This window comes from Denticeps clupeoides, chromosome 17, assembly GCF_900700375.1.
Source record: "Denticeps clupeoides chromosome 17, fDenClu1.1, whole genome shotgun sequence".
Lineage (NCBI taxonomy): Eukaryota > Metazoa > Chordata > Actinopteri > Clupeiformes > Denticipitidae > Denticeps > Denticeps clupeoides.
In genome coordinates, this window is record NC_041723.1 from 4,296,372 (window position 1) to 4,315,710 (window position 19,339).

The 19,339-nt window shown below is 43.2% G+C and overlaps 1 protein-coding gene and 1 long non-coding RNA gene across 3 annotated transcripts in view; one reads left to right on the forward strand and one right to left on the reverse strand.

Moving 5' to 3' along the window:
* The window catches only part of LOC114766663 (A disintegrin and metalloproteinase with thrombospondin motifs 20), a 66,557-nt gene that overhangs the window by 34,600 nt on the left and 12,618 nt on the right, over window positions 1-19,339 (forward strand). Inside the window, exons 16-28 of one of the 2 annotated variants that reach the window (XM_028957692.1) lie at window positions 377-472; window positions 1,285-1,451; window positions 2,088-2,217; window positions 2,826-2,952; window positions 3,452-3,662; window positions 3,869-4,033; window positions 4,569-4,733; window positions 5,726-5,845; window positions 6,071-6,178; window positions 8,054-8,218; window positions 8,992-9,255; window positions 10,170-10,331; window positions 11,308-11,484. In XM_028957692.1, coding sequence (XP_028813525.1) covers window positions 377-472; window positions 1,285-1,451; window positions 2,088-2,217; window positions 2,826-2,952; window positions 3,452-3,662; window positions 3,869-4,033; window positions 4,569-4,733; window positions 5,726-5,845; window positions 6,071-6,178; window positions 8,054-8,218; window positions 8,992-9,255; window positions 10,170-10,331; window positions 11,308-11,484 — 2,057 coding nt within the window. The remainder of the gene's footprint in view (window positions 1-376; window positions 473-1,284; window positions 1,452-2,087; window positions 2,218-2,825; window positions 2,953-3,451; window positions 3,663-3,868; window positions 4,034-4,568; window positions 4,734-5,725; window positions 5,846-6,070; window positions 6,179-8,053; window positions 8,219-8,991; window positions 9,256-10,169; window positions 10,332-11,307; window positions 11,485-19,339) is intronic. The other variant, XM_028957693.1, reaches the window with a different exon arrangement.
* On the reverse strand, window positions 14,832-19,247 carry LOC114766664 (uncharacterized). Its single transcript, XR_003742841.1, has 2 exons — window positions 19,030-19,247; window positions 14,832-18,258 (listed from the first exon to the last, which is right to left on the reverse strand). It is a non-coding gene; the product is annotated as an uncharacterized LOC114766664 (long non-coding RNA).

Below are 19,339 nucleotides of genomic sequence, written 5' to 3' on the forward strand. Positions count from 1 at the left end.
CCAGCCCATTGCCTCGCCGCTCCCTATCCTGAGATTCAGAGCGAAGCCCTGGAGGAAATTATAGGGCAACCCCTGAGTGCTGGGGAGTAATTACCTCTCTTTTTTTCCCACATGGGTGGCCCCTGAGAGTGAAATGAGGTTATGTGAGAGCAGAGCGCTCCTTTTTCTCTGTTTTTTTTTCTGTCATTTTCCCATCTTTGATTTTTTTTCCCTCACTGTGTGACACTCTAAACCCAAAGGTTAGGCCTCATTTTTTTGGAGTGCAGGAGCATAATGAAGCAATTAGTCAAAGGTGTGACTGCTGAAGCATGTGACCGCTTGCTGTCATGTGTCTTTTTCTTTCTTCTCGTTTTTCATATCTCTTTTCCACATGCAGGATATAATGTTGTGGTCCGAATTCCTGCCGGCGCCACTAATATCGACATAAAACAAGTTAGTCACTCTGGGACGCCGGAAGATGACAACTACCTGGGTGAGTGTTCACAACAAATATGTTGTACAGAATCCGGTGAGCAGAGCTGGCCTGTTTACAGTAATTTTTTTCAATTTTGGGTAAAAGGCCTGTTTACAGTAGTTGGGCTATTTTTTACAGCCAGATTTCCCAGTCCAACTACCTCTGCCTTGATCCATGTAATATTCCACTTGTTCATCCAAACTAATAGTGAGAGATGAAAAACAGTGACCGGCTGTCAGGCCGCAGGAAGATGAATGGCTGGGAGATGTGCTAATTTGACCCATGTGCTGGGCAGCGCAGGGGTCTGAAAGTGCGAGCTAACCCTCCGCACTGTGCTAACTGACACCTCGGGCCTCGCCTTGACGATCAATCACTGGAGTGAAGGGGGGTGGAGATCAGTTTGCTGGCATAGAGACATGTACGCTCGGTTATATGTTCACCTATAGACCCATTTTTCAGCATGCATCCCACCACTGTAATTATTTGTATTTATTGTATCTGATTGTTTGGTTTTATGGTTCGTATTTTTTTTATTAAATGTAGTTATATTTGTATGCATTATATGCATCAACATGGCTCAGAAACTTGACCAAATTAATCTGAATTTCCACCATTCTTCATACTGATCTCCAAAGTCAACAGATGTTTACATACCCCTGGTTTTTAGGCAGCCAGGAATGTGCGGCTCAGTGCAAACACTGTAATCCTGCTTTTAAAATGAAAACGACCCTAAAAACCTCATCCATCAGCAGAAGTAAACATTTGCTTGTCCTCTTTTTCCCCATTTGTCTGAATTTGTCCCTTTTCTTTGTTTGCCTCTCTCTGCCAAGCCCTTTCTGACAGCCAGTCCAACTTCCTACTGAATGGGAATTTTGTTGTGGCTATGTTCAAGCGGGAAGTTGCCTTCAAGGGAGCAACCATTGAATACAGCGGTTCCAACGCAACAGAGGAGCGCATTAACTGCACCGAGCGCATTGAGGGGGAACTCGTGCTGCAGGTATTGATTTCCACATCTGTAGAATCCCTCATCCTACCATACAGTCCAGTATACTGTAATCATGATTTGAACCTTCATGTTATAATCTAGTCAGATACCCCCAGATAGTCATCATTTAATATAATTTATCCAAGTTCCGAGTATATTATGTGATCATATAATCAACGGTCAATGTATCATATAATATAATTTAATGTATTTTATTTAAATCAGTCAAGTTCATTGCATTAATCTAAGATTATTCATGATTGATCATAATCATACCTGTGACGACGCAAGAGAAATGGGATAAAAAGGTCCTGAATCACAAGAACACGACTTATTACAAGTGCTCACACGTGACCTTGACTTATACAAGAAGACAAGAGTGGCTGAGTGCAAGTTGCATCTCCCTTCACTTGGTGTGGTTTCAGTGTAATACTAGATCACTGGTGCAGGAAATCAGGCTACAGGTCCATGGCCTCCGTTTTGGGAACTTTCATTAGGTGTGCAAACGTCATTGTCATCTGCTGTGACAATACCTTTAAAATGGTAGAATTAGTTCTGAATACATCAACAAAGAATACCTCGCATTTGATGGTAAACTGTGGTATTGGAATTATCCACTGGACACTCTTGTTTTCCTCCATGACCCAGGTCCTGTGTGTGGGGAACCTATACAACCCAAATGTGCGTTATTCTTTTAACATCCCCATCGAGGAGCACCGGGAGCAGTTTGTGTGGGACCCCTCCGGCTCTTGGCAGGAGTGCAGCCGCGTGTGTCAGGGTGAGCCCTCACTTGTGCAGATTAACACCAGATTCACACAATCTGCACTTCTCTATTGGGAAAATGCGGGCACCTTAAAAACACAGGGGCAGACAGACATGTTCTGACTTTGCACATCAAATCAACTGCTTTGGACAGTCCAGGCAGAAAAAAAAGGCATCCACATACAGTCTTGTGTTCTTAGAACTCACCAGATGTCCCTGTGTATATATGCATTCCTGCAGCCAAACAGAAACAGAAACGGTTTCAGTGCACAATCTGGCCAGTCGGTTCTTCACCAAGGGAGAGCCCCTGCAGGTGGGTTCCCTCTGGTGCAAACCCAAAACACAGCCAGGATAGAGGCATCATCAGTGGGAAGTGATCGACCCTTTAATCCCCCTGGCTTTGAAAAGCACTGTAGCCCTCAGGCACGTTTGATGGAGACTGAAGGCCGATAATTATGGGAAGAGCACCGGGATAGGCATGATTAGCCATAAGGTCTTTTAATTCAAACCTGACCTGTGTGTGTTTTTACAAATTTTATGGTATTGTGGTTTCCATAGTTTTTTTTTTTTTAACAGATTTAAGCTTTATTTTAAATCTGAATGCATTATTCATGTTGCATGCAGGCGAGCGAAGGCGCAAAGCAGTGTGTCTCCGGAAGAGCGACCGCCTGGTAGTTTCAGATCAGCGCTGTGAGCAGCTGCCCAGGCCCGGGAGCACCACAGAGCCCTGCAACATGGACTGCGAATTCAGGTGAGCGGGTTACGCACAACCAGAAACACAGCAACAGCACTTACGGGTGCACTGAAAAATTCACAGAAGTTTCAACTTCAAACCTTCAACCCAACCAGGTATCGACTATAAATTAAGATACTTTTCATAGGTTGGATATTTTTGGGTGTGTATGAAGATATACATTTTTGGATTAGATTGCAAATGAGATGTAAATGGATCATGCATTGACAAAGTTTTACAAAAAAAATGCATGATGCTCCAGATACTGTATGGTTTTATTGCTTATTTAATAGGGTTTCATCTTTAAGGGGATTGCACAACTAGTTCTGAAAAACACAAAAGGAAAAATGTGGATGTATAGTCATGCTTGTGGTTTTCCAAGCAATTATTCATGCACATGCATACAATGCATGCATGCCATCACAAATTGAATGTAGATATTTGAGTATGTGTGTGAGTTAAGATCAGTACATTACACCATGTCTTGAGGAGTGCCAGTAAAAGCCATGTCTTTCAGGTGGCACATGGCCGGTAAGAGCGAGTGCTCCAGCAAGTGCGGGCCAGGCCATCGCACGCTGGATGTACAGTGCATGAAGTACAGCCTGACCAAGAGACAGAGTGAACGTGTGGAGAGCAGAGCTTGTGCTGAGCTGCCCAAACCGCACACCAGAGAGCCATGTCATGGGGACTGCCGGCTCAAGTCCTGGCAGTACAGCGCATGGTCTCAGGTGAGAGACACGGCGGTTGTAGCACCACTGGTCAGCTGTCTGATCTTTTATTGGCCACTGGGCTACTAGTCCTTGCAAAACAATTAATATTATCAATTATTTAATATAACAAATACATTTAAAACAGACATCTTGTTACAAAGAGATTGGCATAATTTATTACATAGTTATAAGTTATTTTCGTGTGCGTGTGTGCACTTGTGCAGTGCTCTAAGAGCTGTGGTGGAGGCAGACGGACGCGGGAGGCCTACTGCATGAACAACCTGGGTCACAGGCTCGAGGACCGAGAGTGCAGCGAACGCCAGAGGGTCGTCGTGGAGACCTGCAATCAAATGACCTGCCCCAGCTGGAGCAGCAGCGAGTGGAGCGAGGTGACAGCACTGGCACACCCAACAAGGGCATTCCATATAAAATGTCTATTCATTGTTTTATAATGCATTGTCATAGATACTGACACAATGATGATCTCTAAGTAAATCATAATTTGTTACATTTTTTGTGTAACTTTGGGCTCATCAGAATTTAAAGTGATTGTTTTTGTCATTGTGATGCACAACAGAGTACAGCACATGGTGACACGTTGAAATGTGTCCTCTGCATTTAACTCATCACCCTAAGTGAGCTGTGGGCAGCCCAGAAGTGCATGGGGAACAGTGTGTAATTAAGGGGACCTCAGTGGCACCTTGGCGGTTTGGGCCTTCCGGTTATGGGTCCACTTCCTTACCTGCATGGCGACCACTGCCCCAACAAGAGCCCAGTGGGGTGTAATTATTCCTTGGTATATCATGCCACACACACAGAGTCTGATGTATGCAGTGTGCGTTCTTGTGAGACACAGAATCAGATGTGTATTTTGTATTCCTTCTTGACTGATTCGGGTAAACTTCGTCCTCCCCCTCCCTGTAGTGTATGGTGTCGTGCGGCAAGGGCCACCGGCACAGGCAGGTGCTGTGTGTTCTGGGTGAGGAGAGGCTGGCCGACGAGAGGTGCGAGCCTATCACAAAGCCCTCACCGGTGGGCAGCTGTGAGAGGCCTGAGTGCGCCTCCTGGCAGGTCGGAGTCTGGAGCGCAGTGAGTACAGCGACTTCTGTGACTTCTGCGACTGTGTACATTCACTTAAAGGTGAGGTGACTGTACTGTACCTCTATAACTCCCCCGTCATATGATCCAACCAGCCTTTCTTTGGGGGGAAAATGTCTCAGGATCAATCAAAGTGAAATTTCGTCAACAAATTACATTGGACAAAAATGTTTCTGATGGAAAAATAGACCCAGACTCTATATTGCATTTGCATTGAAAGATTAGGTAGTGTCAACTACAGAAGAACAACTCAGAAGCACTTTGTTTTCGGACACTTCTTGGAGTGTTTGGGTTGTGCTGGAAGAGGTGGTGATCTGCCTGTGAACTGGGAGGATCCCAGTAAGATGACGTCCTGCAGAGGTCCCAGCTTCAGGGGCTCATAAAGTGTTTCCTGGGTGTCTTTTTGATAAGAGGCTTCTATGGCACTAACAGTTGCCCATTCACCGTAACCTTGACCCGTCCTTATAGCTGGTGTCCAGTGAGGACACACCACTGTGTGAAGCATATCTTGTGCTGTATAAGCAAAGTGCATGAACATTGTGAAATATATGCAATTGTACCTGTGCTGTTGAATTTAGATGACGGGTTAGTACATTTATTAACAATTGCTTATCGTTCTATTTTGTAAATCACAGTAAACAAATATCAGTAAATAAATAATTGTAACAACACTGTAACAACATTTTTTTTATCTAGTCTTGTACATTTCTGTTATTCACACCACTATTAAGAGCAAATAAAACAGTGCGAGGGATGAAAAAAGCCTAAAGTGCACATGCTGTCTCGATAAAATGAACAATAGCAGGATGTCAGAAAAATGAGTATCATGTTTGACCAGAGATGCTCTTGGCTCTTTCTGCTTCTAAGCAAAAGAAAAATCCAAGTAGGTTGGACTAATGTGGGGTGATGTTTAAGAGGGATACGTGTGTGTGTATGACGCACTTTGATCCATGTCTGGCTCTGATCTGTGTGTATTATTGCAGTGCACTGTAACCTGTGGCCACGGTTACCAGATGCGCGCTGTACGTTGTGTGTCCGGGCCCTACAGCAACACTGTAGATGACAGAGAGTGCAATGCAGCTGCCAGACCCCGAGACAGTCAGGTACTTCCAACACACACACACACATATTATTATTCAACTGTTTGTAAAGGGCGTTGTGTCCTAACTTGCACATGTGGTCCTGGAGAATGAGATTTCGATATTCTCAATGAGATGAGAATAAAGCCCTTCTTACTTACTTATTTACTATAACTCAATAAAATGTAATGTGCTCCTATGCAAGAACACACAGAGTTGATCTACTGTCACACGTTTTGTGTTTGGTAGGAGTGCGAGCTGCCCGACTGTCCACGTTCTTCGCCGGTACTCATCACAGCACAGCTGCCCGTCCCCAGCCAGATGCACACCCAGTGGAGATACGGGTCCTGGACCACCGTGAGTGTCTATTTCTTCTCACACCTTCTCCTCATCCTATCCTGGACACCTGCTCCATCAAATGCGCTGGCATCATGATCTCTTGGGCTCGCGATAATGTAGCAAATCGCTCTTTTTCTTGATAATGTCCAGAGGTGTTGCTGCACCTTCTGTTCTATGAGGCGACACACACACATAAACACACACACATAGTCTGAACGGTTGGGGGTGTCTTTCTGGCTTTCATTGTTCCTGGCTTTAAATGAGAAGCAGATCAGGTCGAGACAGACGTTTTGGGTTTCCACACGCTCTCTTGCACGTCAGAAACAATGGCGTGGCCGCAAGTTGAGCTCAGAAAGACAAGGCCGGCAAAGGAAGGTGAAAAAGTACGATTTTTTTTTTCTTCCTTCCCCATATGTGATGTTATGGAAATGGAGGCTGTCATCGATCCCTCTCTTGTGTTCGCACTGTAGCTCTGTTGATTGCATTAGCTATGCAGCTCCTTAGCAACCATGAGGTTTCTGAAAACCAGCTGTTTTTCAGGTGAGGGCGGGAACATTATGTAGATCACCTCCCCAAACCCAAACCGAGCACCTTCGAGTCTGCCAAGAAACGCAGCCTTGCTCAGTTTCCCCTCTTTCTTCCGATATCAAAGTCCACTAAAGGGTAACAATCTTGTTTCTGTCATTTAAGGGTATTATTCAGTCTGGCATGGCGTTCCTGAAGAATCGATACACATCTATGCTTAACAAAGTGGTTCACTGCTCATGTCTCATGTCAGTGTGTCCCTGAGTAAGACACTTAACCCTAAGTTGCTCCAGGGGGACTGTCCCTGTAACTACTGATTGTTAGTTGCTCTGGATAAGGGCGTCTGATAAATGCTGTAAATGTAAATGTAAATGTCTTGACATTGAGAAGACTGTATATTTCAATGTTATGTACACTGATGGACACTGTGCTAGTAATAGAAGTGTTACGTCAGGGGCTCAAATAGTCCAGAATGAGGAAGCAGAATCTATTACAAATTTGTAAAACTTACTTTATAAAAACATCATTTGATGATGTTAAAAATTAAAAAACTTTTTTTTTTCTTCTGGGTGTCGTTAATAGGGTGGTAGTAGCCTAGTGGGTAACACAGTCGCCTATAAATCAGAAGACCCCAGTTTGAATCCCACTTACTACCATTGTGTCCCTGAGCAGTTGCTCCAGGGGGACTGTCCCTGTAAATACTGATTGTAAGTCGCTCTGGATAAGGACGTCTGATAAATGCCGTAAATGTAAATAATTACACACCATCAAAAGTGCCTGGGGTTGTAGTTTTTCTGGCTGCAGTATTTTTCTCATTCAGCCTCAAAAATTTTCCCCAAGGATTATGCCCAACAGTTTCCAAGTGTTCTGCACGAAAGAGGGAGTAAACTATTGTTGATTTGTCCCTTTTCCTTATAATGGCTGCCCGCCGGCCAGGGCGATATTCACTCGGCTTACCGTTCAGTGGTAAGGGCCTACTGGCACTGCTGTGTTGGTGTAGAGAGGTACCACAAGACAGGAGTGCTGTTCGACTCGGGCCTTTACCTGCAAATCGCATGATGCAGAATACAGGCAGCCTAGCTCCAATATCTGACGCCAACATCGCTCTCACACTCTCGTTACACCTGTCAATTGAAAAACATTTTTCTTTTCCACACACAGAGAGTTGCAGACATGCGCGACCAGCCAAGGCAAATCACCCCAATGGAGTCTGACTTATTTCTGCAGTTTCACAGCAACCTTGCCCATACAAAAACACAGAAACTTTTCTCTAAAGTAGCCGCAAATTCAGGCATTTTAGACCCCACCAATCACAAAAGTTTATCGCAAAATCCTGGAGGGACTGTCCATTGTCTGTGTGTTTGACAGTGCTCCGCCTCCTGTGGAAAGGGGAAACGAGCTCGCTATGTGAGTTGCCGGGACACTCATGGCGGAGTAGCGGATGAATCCTACTGTGCCCACCTACCCAGGCCCGCAGAGACATCGGAGTGCTTCAGCCTGTGCGGCCAGTGGAGTGCTGGGGAATGGTCTCCTGTATGTATTGACTGCTTTCATTCTCATGAACCTGTTTCATATCAACAAATAAACATGTGCAAAGATAACATGTACAAATACAATGCATGTCATCATGTTTAGTTTGGTAGTAGACTGTGCTTGCCCTCTGATGGAAGTGGCATTACTACTTAGAAATCAGAAGGTAGTGATGAGAGCGAGCACTTGGATTTGACGTTGACATTTTGGGAAATATTGTTTTTTGAGAATAGGTATAGAGAGACCCGATAGCCGCAGTGTTTTCAAGAACTTTTTTTATTTGCTGTGTTTTTGGAGGATTTTAGGCTATATCTGGCAACATTGCTGTTAGCCGTGTTATAAAGAAACTGGGTGTGTCAGAGTTTTATAATACCATCCTTAAGGGTTATTAGTTCATTTCTCCTCTCCCAGCTACTAGCAAGCTGTCCATTCAAGTGAAGTGATTTAAGTGAAGTGAATATCATTGTGACACACAGCACAGCACACGATGCACGCAATGAAATGTGTCCTCTGGTTTTAACCCATCACCCGTGGTGAGCAGTGGAGGACGGTGCTTTGCTCAGTGGCACCTCAGAGGCACTTTGGCGGTTCTGGATTTGAACCTGTAACCTTTTGATTATGGGTCCACTTCCTGATCCACTAGGCCACCACTGCCCCACGTTCCTGTCTGTTCATTTTGGTCATCCTGAGGACAGACTTGATGTGACATTAGCCAGTGACATATCGCTGCATACAGTGTTTTGAACGCATGTCTTCTATTCCATTGTATTCCACAGTGCTCAGTGACATGTGGGCTCGGACGCTCCACCAGGCAGGTGGGGTGCAGTGTCTACCATCAGCAGGTGGACGAGTCTTTGTGTCACCCGGACGGGAAGCCCAGTGGAGAGCAGGAGTGTGTGGCAGCGCCCTGCCCCTCTGTCTACCACCCACGCGCCAACAACCCGCCATACACTCCCCATGATCCACGCAGTCACCCGGGACACAGCGCCTGGAATGTGCCCTCTGCTGCCCACCAGTGGAGGACAGGACCGTGGGGAGCAGTATGTCACCTACAGACACACACACACACACACACACACACACACACATCCTCTTAATCTCTCATTCCTTCGTCAGTGCTTGTTTCTGTTTGCTCGTGTTGCATCACGTTTCCCTGTTTTCCCCTCCATCAGTGCTGTTTGTTCATCTGCTCCTAAGCTGGCCTGTTGATTGCTGGGTGGAGTAGAGACAGTGTGCATAGTGGCTTTGATCTGTGAGCTTATGACCTTGCAGGCTTGTGTGTGAGGCTCTGAATCATGTAAACAAGGTTCCAATGTGAAAAGATTAGGAATCACAATTTACATTTCACAATTCATTTACATTTACATTTATGGCATTTATCAGACGCCCTTATCCAGAGCGACTTACAATCAGTAGTTACAGGGACAGTCCCCCTGGAGCAACTTAGGGTTAAGTGTCTTGCTCAGGGACACAATGGTAGTAAGTGGGATTTGAACCTGGGTCTTCAGGTTCACAGGCGAGTGTCTTACCCACTAGGCCACTACCACCCCGTATTCACAATTCACAGACAGCACACGCTTAAAAAAAAAAAAACAAACATATATATATATATATATATATGTGTGTGTGTGTGTGTGTGTGTGTGTGTGTGTGTGTGTGTGTGTGTGCGTGCATGCGTGTGTGTATGTATGTGTGTGTGTGTGTGTGTGTGTGTGTGTGTGTGTGTGTGTGTATATATATATATATAATTTATTTATTTATTTTTTTAAGCGTGTGCTGTCTGTAAAGGGATCAAAGCAAATACTACTGCTTTTGCAAATTTCTGCTTTCCACACAAATATTTGTGCTGTTAATGTACATCATTATGAAAAAGCATTTACACAAATGCAAAATGCAAATTGGAAGCCTGACAGAGACGGTCAAGTAATGATAACCCCTTTATATGGGCCTGCAGTGCTCCAGCACATGTGAGGGGGGCTTCCAGAGGCGAGTGGTGGTCTGCCAGGACGCCGAGGGACGCAGCACCAGTTACTGTGACGAGCGGGTGAAGCCGGACGAGTCGAAGCGCTGCGACTCAGGGCCCTGCCCGCACTGGAACTATGGCATCTGGGGAGAGGTAAGCACCGTAGCCCCTAAGGGATAGACTGTCTCCCGCTTCGTAAAACAAGCCCTTATGAGACCGCAGACGCCGTTTGTTTTATGTAATTTAACTGGGCTCCTCTCCAGCACCAATTGTTTCCCAATGCCGATTTTGAAAGGAAGCCCAGTGAGCCCAGCCCTGGACAGCCTGGTTTGAAAGTGCTTTTCTTAAGTGATTTGTTTCTCTTCATTGAAAATAAAATCCATTTGTTTTCTAAGTCATTGATCCAATGCCGATTTACGTTCCTGGTTTTTAACCCTTGCTGACCCCATAGGCTGATTAAATTGAGCCTTCTCACTGTCCATTGCTGCAGAACCATTCAGTTAATTAAAAAAGGAATCTTTTTTTCAAGTTGTCAAGTTAGTTTCCCAATGATTTGTTTCATTTAATAATACCTTTGTAACATTTATAAAACAGAAAACCTTTAATGATTAGATGTGTGGTCCCGAGATGTCCACTGAACATGTTGTTCATAACACAGGAGGAAAAGAGGAGACAGGACCTTGTGCTCAGTGTTGCCAGACTAGGCAGATTTGAATATGATATTTTAGGAAAATATCACATTCGAAAGGCTGGATGTTGATCCAGGTCATTGTACAAGTTAAATAATATGGTCGTTTCTGTCTTTTTGACAGTTTTGGGCCAATAGTGAGAAACGTTTGCATATCTGGCAACATACTTGATGCAAGTTACTTTGAAACTTTGAGCACACAGTGATTAAGACGGTGGTAGTACCCTAGTGGGTAACACACTAGCCTATGAACCAGATCACAAAGACACAGGTTCAAACCCCACTCACTACTATTATGTCCCTGAGCAAGACACAAGAACCCGAGTTCCTGTAACTACTGATCGTAAGCCGCTCTGGATAACGGTGTCTGTCTGATAAATGCCGTAAATGTAAATGTAAAGGGAAAGATCATTGTTGTGTAACATTCTTAATTTCATTCAGTGCACTCAGACGTGTGGGGGAGGCCGAAGGACACGCTTGGTGGTGTGTCAGCGTCCAAGTGGCCAGCAGCTTAGTGACCACAGCTGTGATGTGCTGGACAAGCCTTCTGATGTGGAGCCATGCAGCACTCACCCATGCCCGGGCAGCACTTCTTGGCATAGGCGCCCGTGGAACCCGGTACGATAGCATTCCTCTTCTTTCCCATGTTCCCCTTGCACTGTGGAGTGCCCTGTTGAGTTGTGCTTAATTACAGGGAGTGTACCTATGGCCTGTCTGCTGAGAATGTGTGTGTGAGTGTGTGTACTATTAGCATGTTTTGTGAGCATTAGCTGAGGCCTCTGCCCACCCAGGCAGCCTTAACACTGACATGGTGCTAATTAGAAGACCGACCCGGCAAAAACAAAAAGAAGCAAAACTTTGCTTTCCAATGGGAATCGCTGAAAACAGATGTGGCCAATCTGCAGTGAGGGCTCCACAAGAAAGCTATAAATTAGCCGGACAGCGTTCTCCAGCGGCCCACAGAGTTCCAGAGACAGATGGCTATTTCCGTTTTTTATTTATTTTCATCTTGGACACGTGAAGTTTTTTGGTTGTGAACAATTCCTATGCCTCTCCCTCGTAATCCAAGTACACAAGTGTACATTTGTGCATAAGAGGTTCTATTATTATGAGCATTGGAACAACAGCAAATGGTGGCTCGTGTACATTGTTTAGGTATCTTTGTACAGTATGGTTTTATTTTATTTTTTGGTATGCAATTTCATGGCTATTTAACTATTATCTGAATTGTTGCATTACTGAAAAAAGGTGCTATTTTAAGACCTCCTACTTAAAATGAATTGTTGTGCAGAGGGTAACACATCTTGAATCCCCTTCAAAAATTATCAAAAGAAAATCTATAATTATGTACTGTGCATAATAAACAGAACCTTACAATGACTTGCATATTAAATTTATATCCATAGGACACCATATTGACCCAAATTCTATACTAATTAATATATTTTAAATATATAAAGAAAAACATTTAAATAAACATTAGGCACCATTAGGCACCATCACCACCAATGTTTAGTTTATTGTATATTCAATGAGATGTATTTCAGATGTATTTTGGGGGAAATAGTATGCTATTTTAGTCAGTATGGTAATTATAAGATATACTTTTGATGCATATAGTAATATAATTACCATTCAACATTTAAGTAGTTTGATCCATATGCATTCAAGTCATTGTAAGAATCAAGGATGCACATTCTAATCAGTACAATTAGTTGTTGTATTGCATTATGCATTGCAAAATGCATTATGAAGGGGTTATTCATCTCAAGTGTTATTTTATTTTTTGAGATTAGTATCTCACTACTCAGAAGATCTCAAAGTATTCATCACTTTGTGACAATGTGGCTGTCATATCTTGGTATAAATTAGATTTGGTAATATGAACTGTAATATGAACTGATTAACAAGGAAAAGCACAATGCAGTCTTTAAGTACAGTGTAATAGTATTAAATGTTTGATGTTATAAGATGAAACACGCGTGGCTAGTGTGAAGACGCTTGTCACCGCTGCACATCACGTGACCGCGGTTTCGTTTGTTAAATAGTTCCAGTGTGGCGGCACGTCCCACTGCTGTCTGAATCTGCACTTTGCACTCAAACTGTACAAATCTGAGAACGACTGTGTTAGAGCTGTGCCAGGACAGTGGGGCCACTTCTGTCTTTGACTGGGTAACGCCTGGCCCAGGCCAAAGCCTGCAATGTGAACTGTGATTTTACTTGTGTTTACTGTACAGAGTTGGGTCACAGTCCTCTGCAGTAAGTTGATGGCGAATTGGCACGCACATATTCACACCTTACTCAGAAATACCTCTCTGTTTGACCAGTTTTTTTCATAACTGAAGGATTCATTTTGAATGAGACTTATTTATTTGTTTACAGTAGTTGACATGCAACCGCAGCTGAAATGTCTTATTTTTTTATTTTTTGCTTTAATCTGTGATAATACCAGGCTCTTGTGTGAAGTACACGTTTACTTCTTTCTACGTGACTTATCTGTTCATTTCCGACTGTCCTAAAATGCTCACAGCATCAGAATTTGTTTCATGTTTTGTTTTCTACATTATTTAAGGTGCTCACAGTAATGAAAACCCACATAATTTTTTTCCACTGTAAAAAAAATTCTCTCTATATATATGTATATATTAAAGATACATAAATATGTCATTTTTGTGTTGTTTTTCAGTATGGGATTACATTGTGGTTTTTAGGCATGGCTGTTAAATTTGGTCTTTAATTATGAGCACATAATTTTAAGTGTTTAATGTAATTCGCTGTAGACTCATGCACCTATAAAATATTTAACGTATAAAACACAAGCCAAGTGATTAGTATTAATGAACGAGAGTCTAGATTAGTCTACATTTTTATTCAAAGAATTTCAAAGACAAAGACAATCAACATTGTAACTATAATAGTTCTCCAGATTTGATTGGTTTCATTGTGGATTGGTGGTGGTCCATCCTAGTCAGTTCTGCAGTTCTGGAGTAATGGGAACCATGCATGGTCTCTTCATCTAAGTAGACTAGATGATGATTTTAAGAGAGGGAGACAGAGAGCTTCAGCTGATGAAAAGGCAATTCTCGGAATCTGGGATGTTCCTTAAATCGTACAATCAAGCTTTACTTCAGCATCCACAACTGTAATAACTACTGATTTGGTAGAATTACGGTAGAATTTGTCAACAGTGAAAATTAAATCAGAATCATTTTCAGAATGGAACTGAACATTCAAATAAGCCTATTTTCTGTATCCTGAATAAGTGAATTGTTTGTTAATAATTGTTGCAATTAATAGTTGAAAGAAGTGTCTAAACTCTCCAGGATTTGTATTTCAACTCTAGACGAGCTTCTTAGGCATTCATGAGTTCTATATAGTTCACATCTTTTAGTTTTGACTTACTGCCCCACTGTTTTGTAGCTTTTCGCACATGGATTAATACTTCAATTTAATTGAGCCTAATTAACCCAAATGCTCTGTAAACACTACTTTGGACCTCTTAATTGAGTTTTGATTTAAGTATTTAGGGCTAGTTGGAAAAACTAGCAATTTCCCTTGTATGTAGGGTCAAATGGTGTTGTTCCCTCAGTTGGCCCTGAACTTAATTCTCTGGCTCAAATGAAGTCCATATGTAGACACTCACCATGCTCAGGAGCCCTGAGGGCACTCTGAGCCCAATTCCCCAACCTGTCACCACCAGGTCACATGGGCCTGACATCACTGCGGCTGTGTTTCCTGATTGTGCCCATATGCCAGAGAAGCATTATTATTATTAGCAGCAGCCCTCTCCCAGCTCACATCTCAGCCTAGAGGCCAACATTTGCACTGCGTTCACCTTTTACTGCAATCAGTTAATTGCAAACACATAGTAAATGCTGATATGAACTCATCATCAGCTCTGTACTCTTAAAGTTTTAATTGAAAGCGCTTTTTTATCACCAGGTTCTGGCTGAACACATGGAATCTCTTAGAAGGAGTTTTCAGTTCCAGCAGAGGATGTTTTTTTTTTTTCAGTTCATAATGATCAAATACCCTTTAAAATAGGAAGCACAATGTTTCATACTCTTAATAAAAGTGTAACTTTTAAACATAACACCGTGTCTTACATCTAGACGTAGACAGTCTTTCATGTTAAAATGAAGACTTCTCTGATTTTACAGACTTGATGTGACATTAGCGTTGAAAGGTTGAAAAATGGTGTCTGTGTCCTTCATGTAAATACAATATACTTTTTGTGGCTGTTGACGTACCTGGACCTAAGTGATGGCCTCAGAACAACCCTGCCATTTAGGGAGGCCATACAGCGAGACTTAATTTCCCGTTTGAACAACTAATCCATCTGTTAGACCCTTCTGTCGGCAATCTGTACACATGTACACTGGGACTACCCTGGTTCTTCACATAATCAGAACCCTAATCAACCACTTTCTTTTCTACTGTGTATTTGAAAGCTGTAACATCTTTATTGTCAATAGACTCAGGATGAATATTTTGTTTTACTGGCTCTACGACTCATTTTATTCCCTTTTCCGATGATGATTAGGCAATCATTGTTCTGGTTTCATCTTGTTTAGAAATCTGGCAGCGCTACCACTTTTATGTTTTTATGTTGTAGAATTGTCAGATGAATTAAAGTGCAAAATATTTCTGTTGGTATATTTTGTAAAAAAGAAGTTAGTAGCTAGTTAGCATAAAAAAAAAAAAACACCTTTATAGCTCATTTGCAGTCAACTTACTTTTGCATACTTACAACGCCATTTTGTCTTCCATCCTGCTTCTTTGTCTTCTGTGTCTTCCAAGTTACCTATCAGACCTGTTTCTTGTTGAATTGAACTGTTGGACCACTTGAGCACAGATGGACAGGAAATACCAACACGTCACCTCTGATACATGCAGCTTAGTCTGTGGCTCGGCCTTTTACTGTAATCCTTCAAATGCTGCTCTTACAGACCCAAGGGACATAATGTGATCAATGCCATTCTGCACCATGCCTCGGTGAAGGGCTGTGACATCACCCAAACACAGCATCTCGGCAATATCAATCCCTAATGTCCTCATAAAACAGCGGTGCGCACCAAAAAGTTCTCAGCCTGGAGGAATTTGCTAATGAGAGACATGCGGAGCAGGTGTTGACTGTCAGCATGCAACACTTTATAAAGGCCGAACCCGGGACCGTCCTATGCTATGTCAGCTTAGCCGCCCGCCTGCGCTGATCTTAGCCAGGCCCGTATTTCTGGCAGCTCCGGAGAACGTTTTGCCTTTTGTCAGCTAGCGTTCTCTGGACGAGGTGCAAAGCCAAGCGCCCGTGCTCGCCTTTTACAGCTCCGCTATCGGCATGACTCGGGCCTAGCTCGCTCACTCGAGGCCACCGATGGCTGTTGGTCAGGTCAGCCTTCTTGGCAAGTGGAAATGGGATCCAGCTGAGAGCAGTGGAGAGGTGAGGAGAAACAGCCGCCGCCCGACGTTGACGTATGGGCGCGCAGTTTATCTTTGCTGAGTGCCGTTGGCTCGCAGCGAGCGTGCCGCTGGAGAACCTCGAGAATACGTCTGTGCAGTGTTTATTTGACTGTCTTGGTTTCCTGGAAAAATGGCTGCGGTGAGGCCGCTGTGTGGCATTCCTGCACGTATACACCATTGCCAACATATACTGTATTGACCCGAATTTATGCTATCTGACATTCACATTCTCAAAAGCTTCTCTTAACCTTTTGGTCTGCTCTGCACAGTAGTGTTATCATAATCAGCTTCATTTGATGATAAATGCAGCAACAGGTATTCAACATCAGAACTTTCAGGACTTTCGGGACTGCTGGAGAACCATCCCTACGAGAAGCCAAGAGTGTCATTGCAGTAAAAAAAAATCTTTGTTTAATGCATAACCTGAGATTCACAGTTTCACAGCTTTGAGTCTTCATATTATAAAAGACCGGAAAAATAAGACATGTATATGAGTAGGGTGTGACAAAGCTTTTGTCTGGAGCAGATTGATAATTCCTGAAAGACAAATATAATTCCTTTAATTCCAAACCTTCTGATTTCACTTAGTTCCTTCTTCTTTCACCCAATATAGAGGTCTGATTGGTTAAAAGAGCGTCCTGAAATGATGAATAAATGGTGAATAAAACATAAAAAGACACAATTTTAATGGCCTTGTTGACTAGACTGATACCACATTAAACAATCTTCAAACCTTTTTTGATTATTGATACAGGACTCCGTTGTACTCGTTGAGCATGGCTGAGACAGACAGTGTCAGTAGGACTGTTGCTAATTGTGAAGTCAAATGACTTGAGACTCTCCGGAACTGGACTGCACATGAAAGAACGGGGAACCGTATGAATGGGCTTTCCAGTAGTGCTCAGGCGAGCGAGGTTCTGAATGCCTCCAGCATTCCTCCGTCCGGACCCTGCGCTCTTTCCAGCTGTTCCCACGTCGGCAGCATGTCCTGTTTTGCTTTCACCTCCCACCGAAAAGGGACCTTGAAATACATAAAAGGGTTCTCCGCACTTTATCTGCACCGCTCCTGTAAACACTGTCTCGTTGTTTTAAAGCAGAGCACATTTTGACATCGAGCCTGAGTCTAGCGGAGTCATCTTCAAAGCATCGTGGTCAGACGTGCGCTGTCTGACCATGTGTGAAACGATGAACACTGAAAACAGCTTTGCTGGAGAGACCTCAGCATGCCGGGAAGATAAGCTTGCCAGAAATGGTTGCTCTGAGATACATACGTGCTCAGTTGATAGATATCGTTTTTCTGGCAGCTCTTCACTCGTCTCTGGACTTGTGGGTTTGCACTTGTTCCAGGTCAGCAATGGCCCTTCCATAGAGAGTCTTTGCCAGAGCAGGAACATTAGCAAGAGCTTATTGTTTAAAATCATTTAAAAGCATTTATGAAAATGTATATTAGGGCAATGTATTGTTATGCACAGTTTAAGTTTGTGTGAGTTATCTAGAATACAATAAGGCAAATATCATGATCGTAATCTAGAGATCAATGGATAACTTATCCATACAAAAATAATGCTCACTTGCCAGAACAATTCGAATTATGAACAGTGTTGCTCCTTATACTCTCAGTAGAGCTACAGCGTGATCAAATTGGACTGAAATCGAACAGCCAGTCAGAATTGAGTATTCACCCAGACTGGAACTGACATTACAACACAGGCTTAGTCTTCCTTTTTTGTTCTGCTGAGCTATGGAGCATTTCATACCTTGTTATGAACTGCATTAACCAAGTGGAGAGGAGACTAAGTTGCTTCTGCAAATATTTGCACTCAGAACAGGAGGTTGTGGTCAGCTGTTTTTTTTTTGGTGTATAAAAGTTCACTCAAATATGCCCTGACGTGTTCTGTAAACCTGGTGACCTTCAGACATGTTGTGATGCCTCTCCTGCAGAGAATTGGGGGAAAATTGCAACAATTATGTACATTTTACACCACAAATGCATTATGAGTTCATGTTAACAGCGTGTGTACAGTCCTGCGGTCTTAACAGCGTACGGGCAGCTTACTCATCTTAAAGATTTCTTGACAAAAAGCAACAATCCGCCCTCTCAGAAGAGTTAAGTTCTTTTCTATTCTTGCGGTCATTAAATGGTTAGTAGGTTAAGCTTGGTGCTCTGTTACAGAGTGGTGCAAAGTTTAGAGGGTTTAAGAGAAGGCTGTTTGAGGTTTGAACGTGCACCGGCAGGCCATTATGCTTATCTGAATGCTGCTAAACTCTGGATCTGCCAACTGGGCTGTTGTGCGCTGCTAGACAAAACCTCAAGCCCAGCTGCATGGGAGCCCGGGCCGTGCATCAGCCCGGGGTTTCATGTTACGGCGCATTTACTATAATAAAGGGCACATAACATTCAGAATGTCACTCTAAATCAAACTAAATTGTCAAAAGGGAGGACAGTCTGCGCTACAACCTGCACCACTCACACCCAAAGTCACACTAAGCTCCACGTACCAGGTCATGCAAGTTTGTACATGTGGGTTTAATTTTGAACACTGCACAGCTAAAATTCTGACCCTTGAAAAATACGTTTCTGAATTATAAAATATCACAACTTTCATGAGCTTAGACTGGATTTTAAAAAAATCTCACTTTTGCATCCTGCTTTATTTATAGATATTAGTAAATGCAAAATAATTCACATTTAAATGTCTGTACTACCTTGAGATGTCCGAATTTTGCCGGGTTGTCGGAGGTGAGGCCGTCCCTGTGTCCCACGCGTTGTGCCAGCCCTGCTTTCCTGCGCACCAGCCTACCAGCCCTGATGAACTAATGGCTGACAGATGGCCTCTCTGTCCAGAGGGAGGACGTCCTCACCCACCGCTAAACAGGAGACGCGCCTCTGTCGCTGAAAGCTGCCCCGTATGGCTGCGATTTCCTTTTCGCCTCTCCCACCCACCCACCCCCTTCCTCCTGCTTCCCTCTCTTTCTCTCCCTCTCTCTGCCATCCCCCCCATTTTTTTCCTTTTTA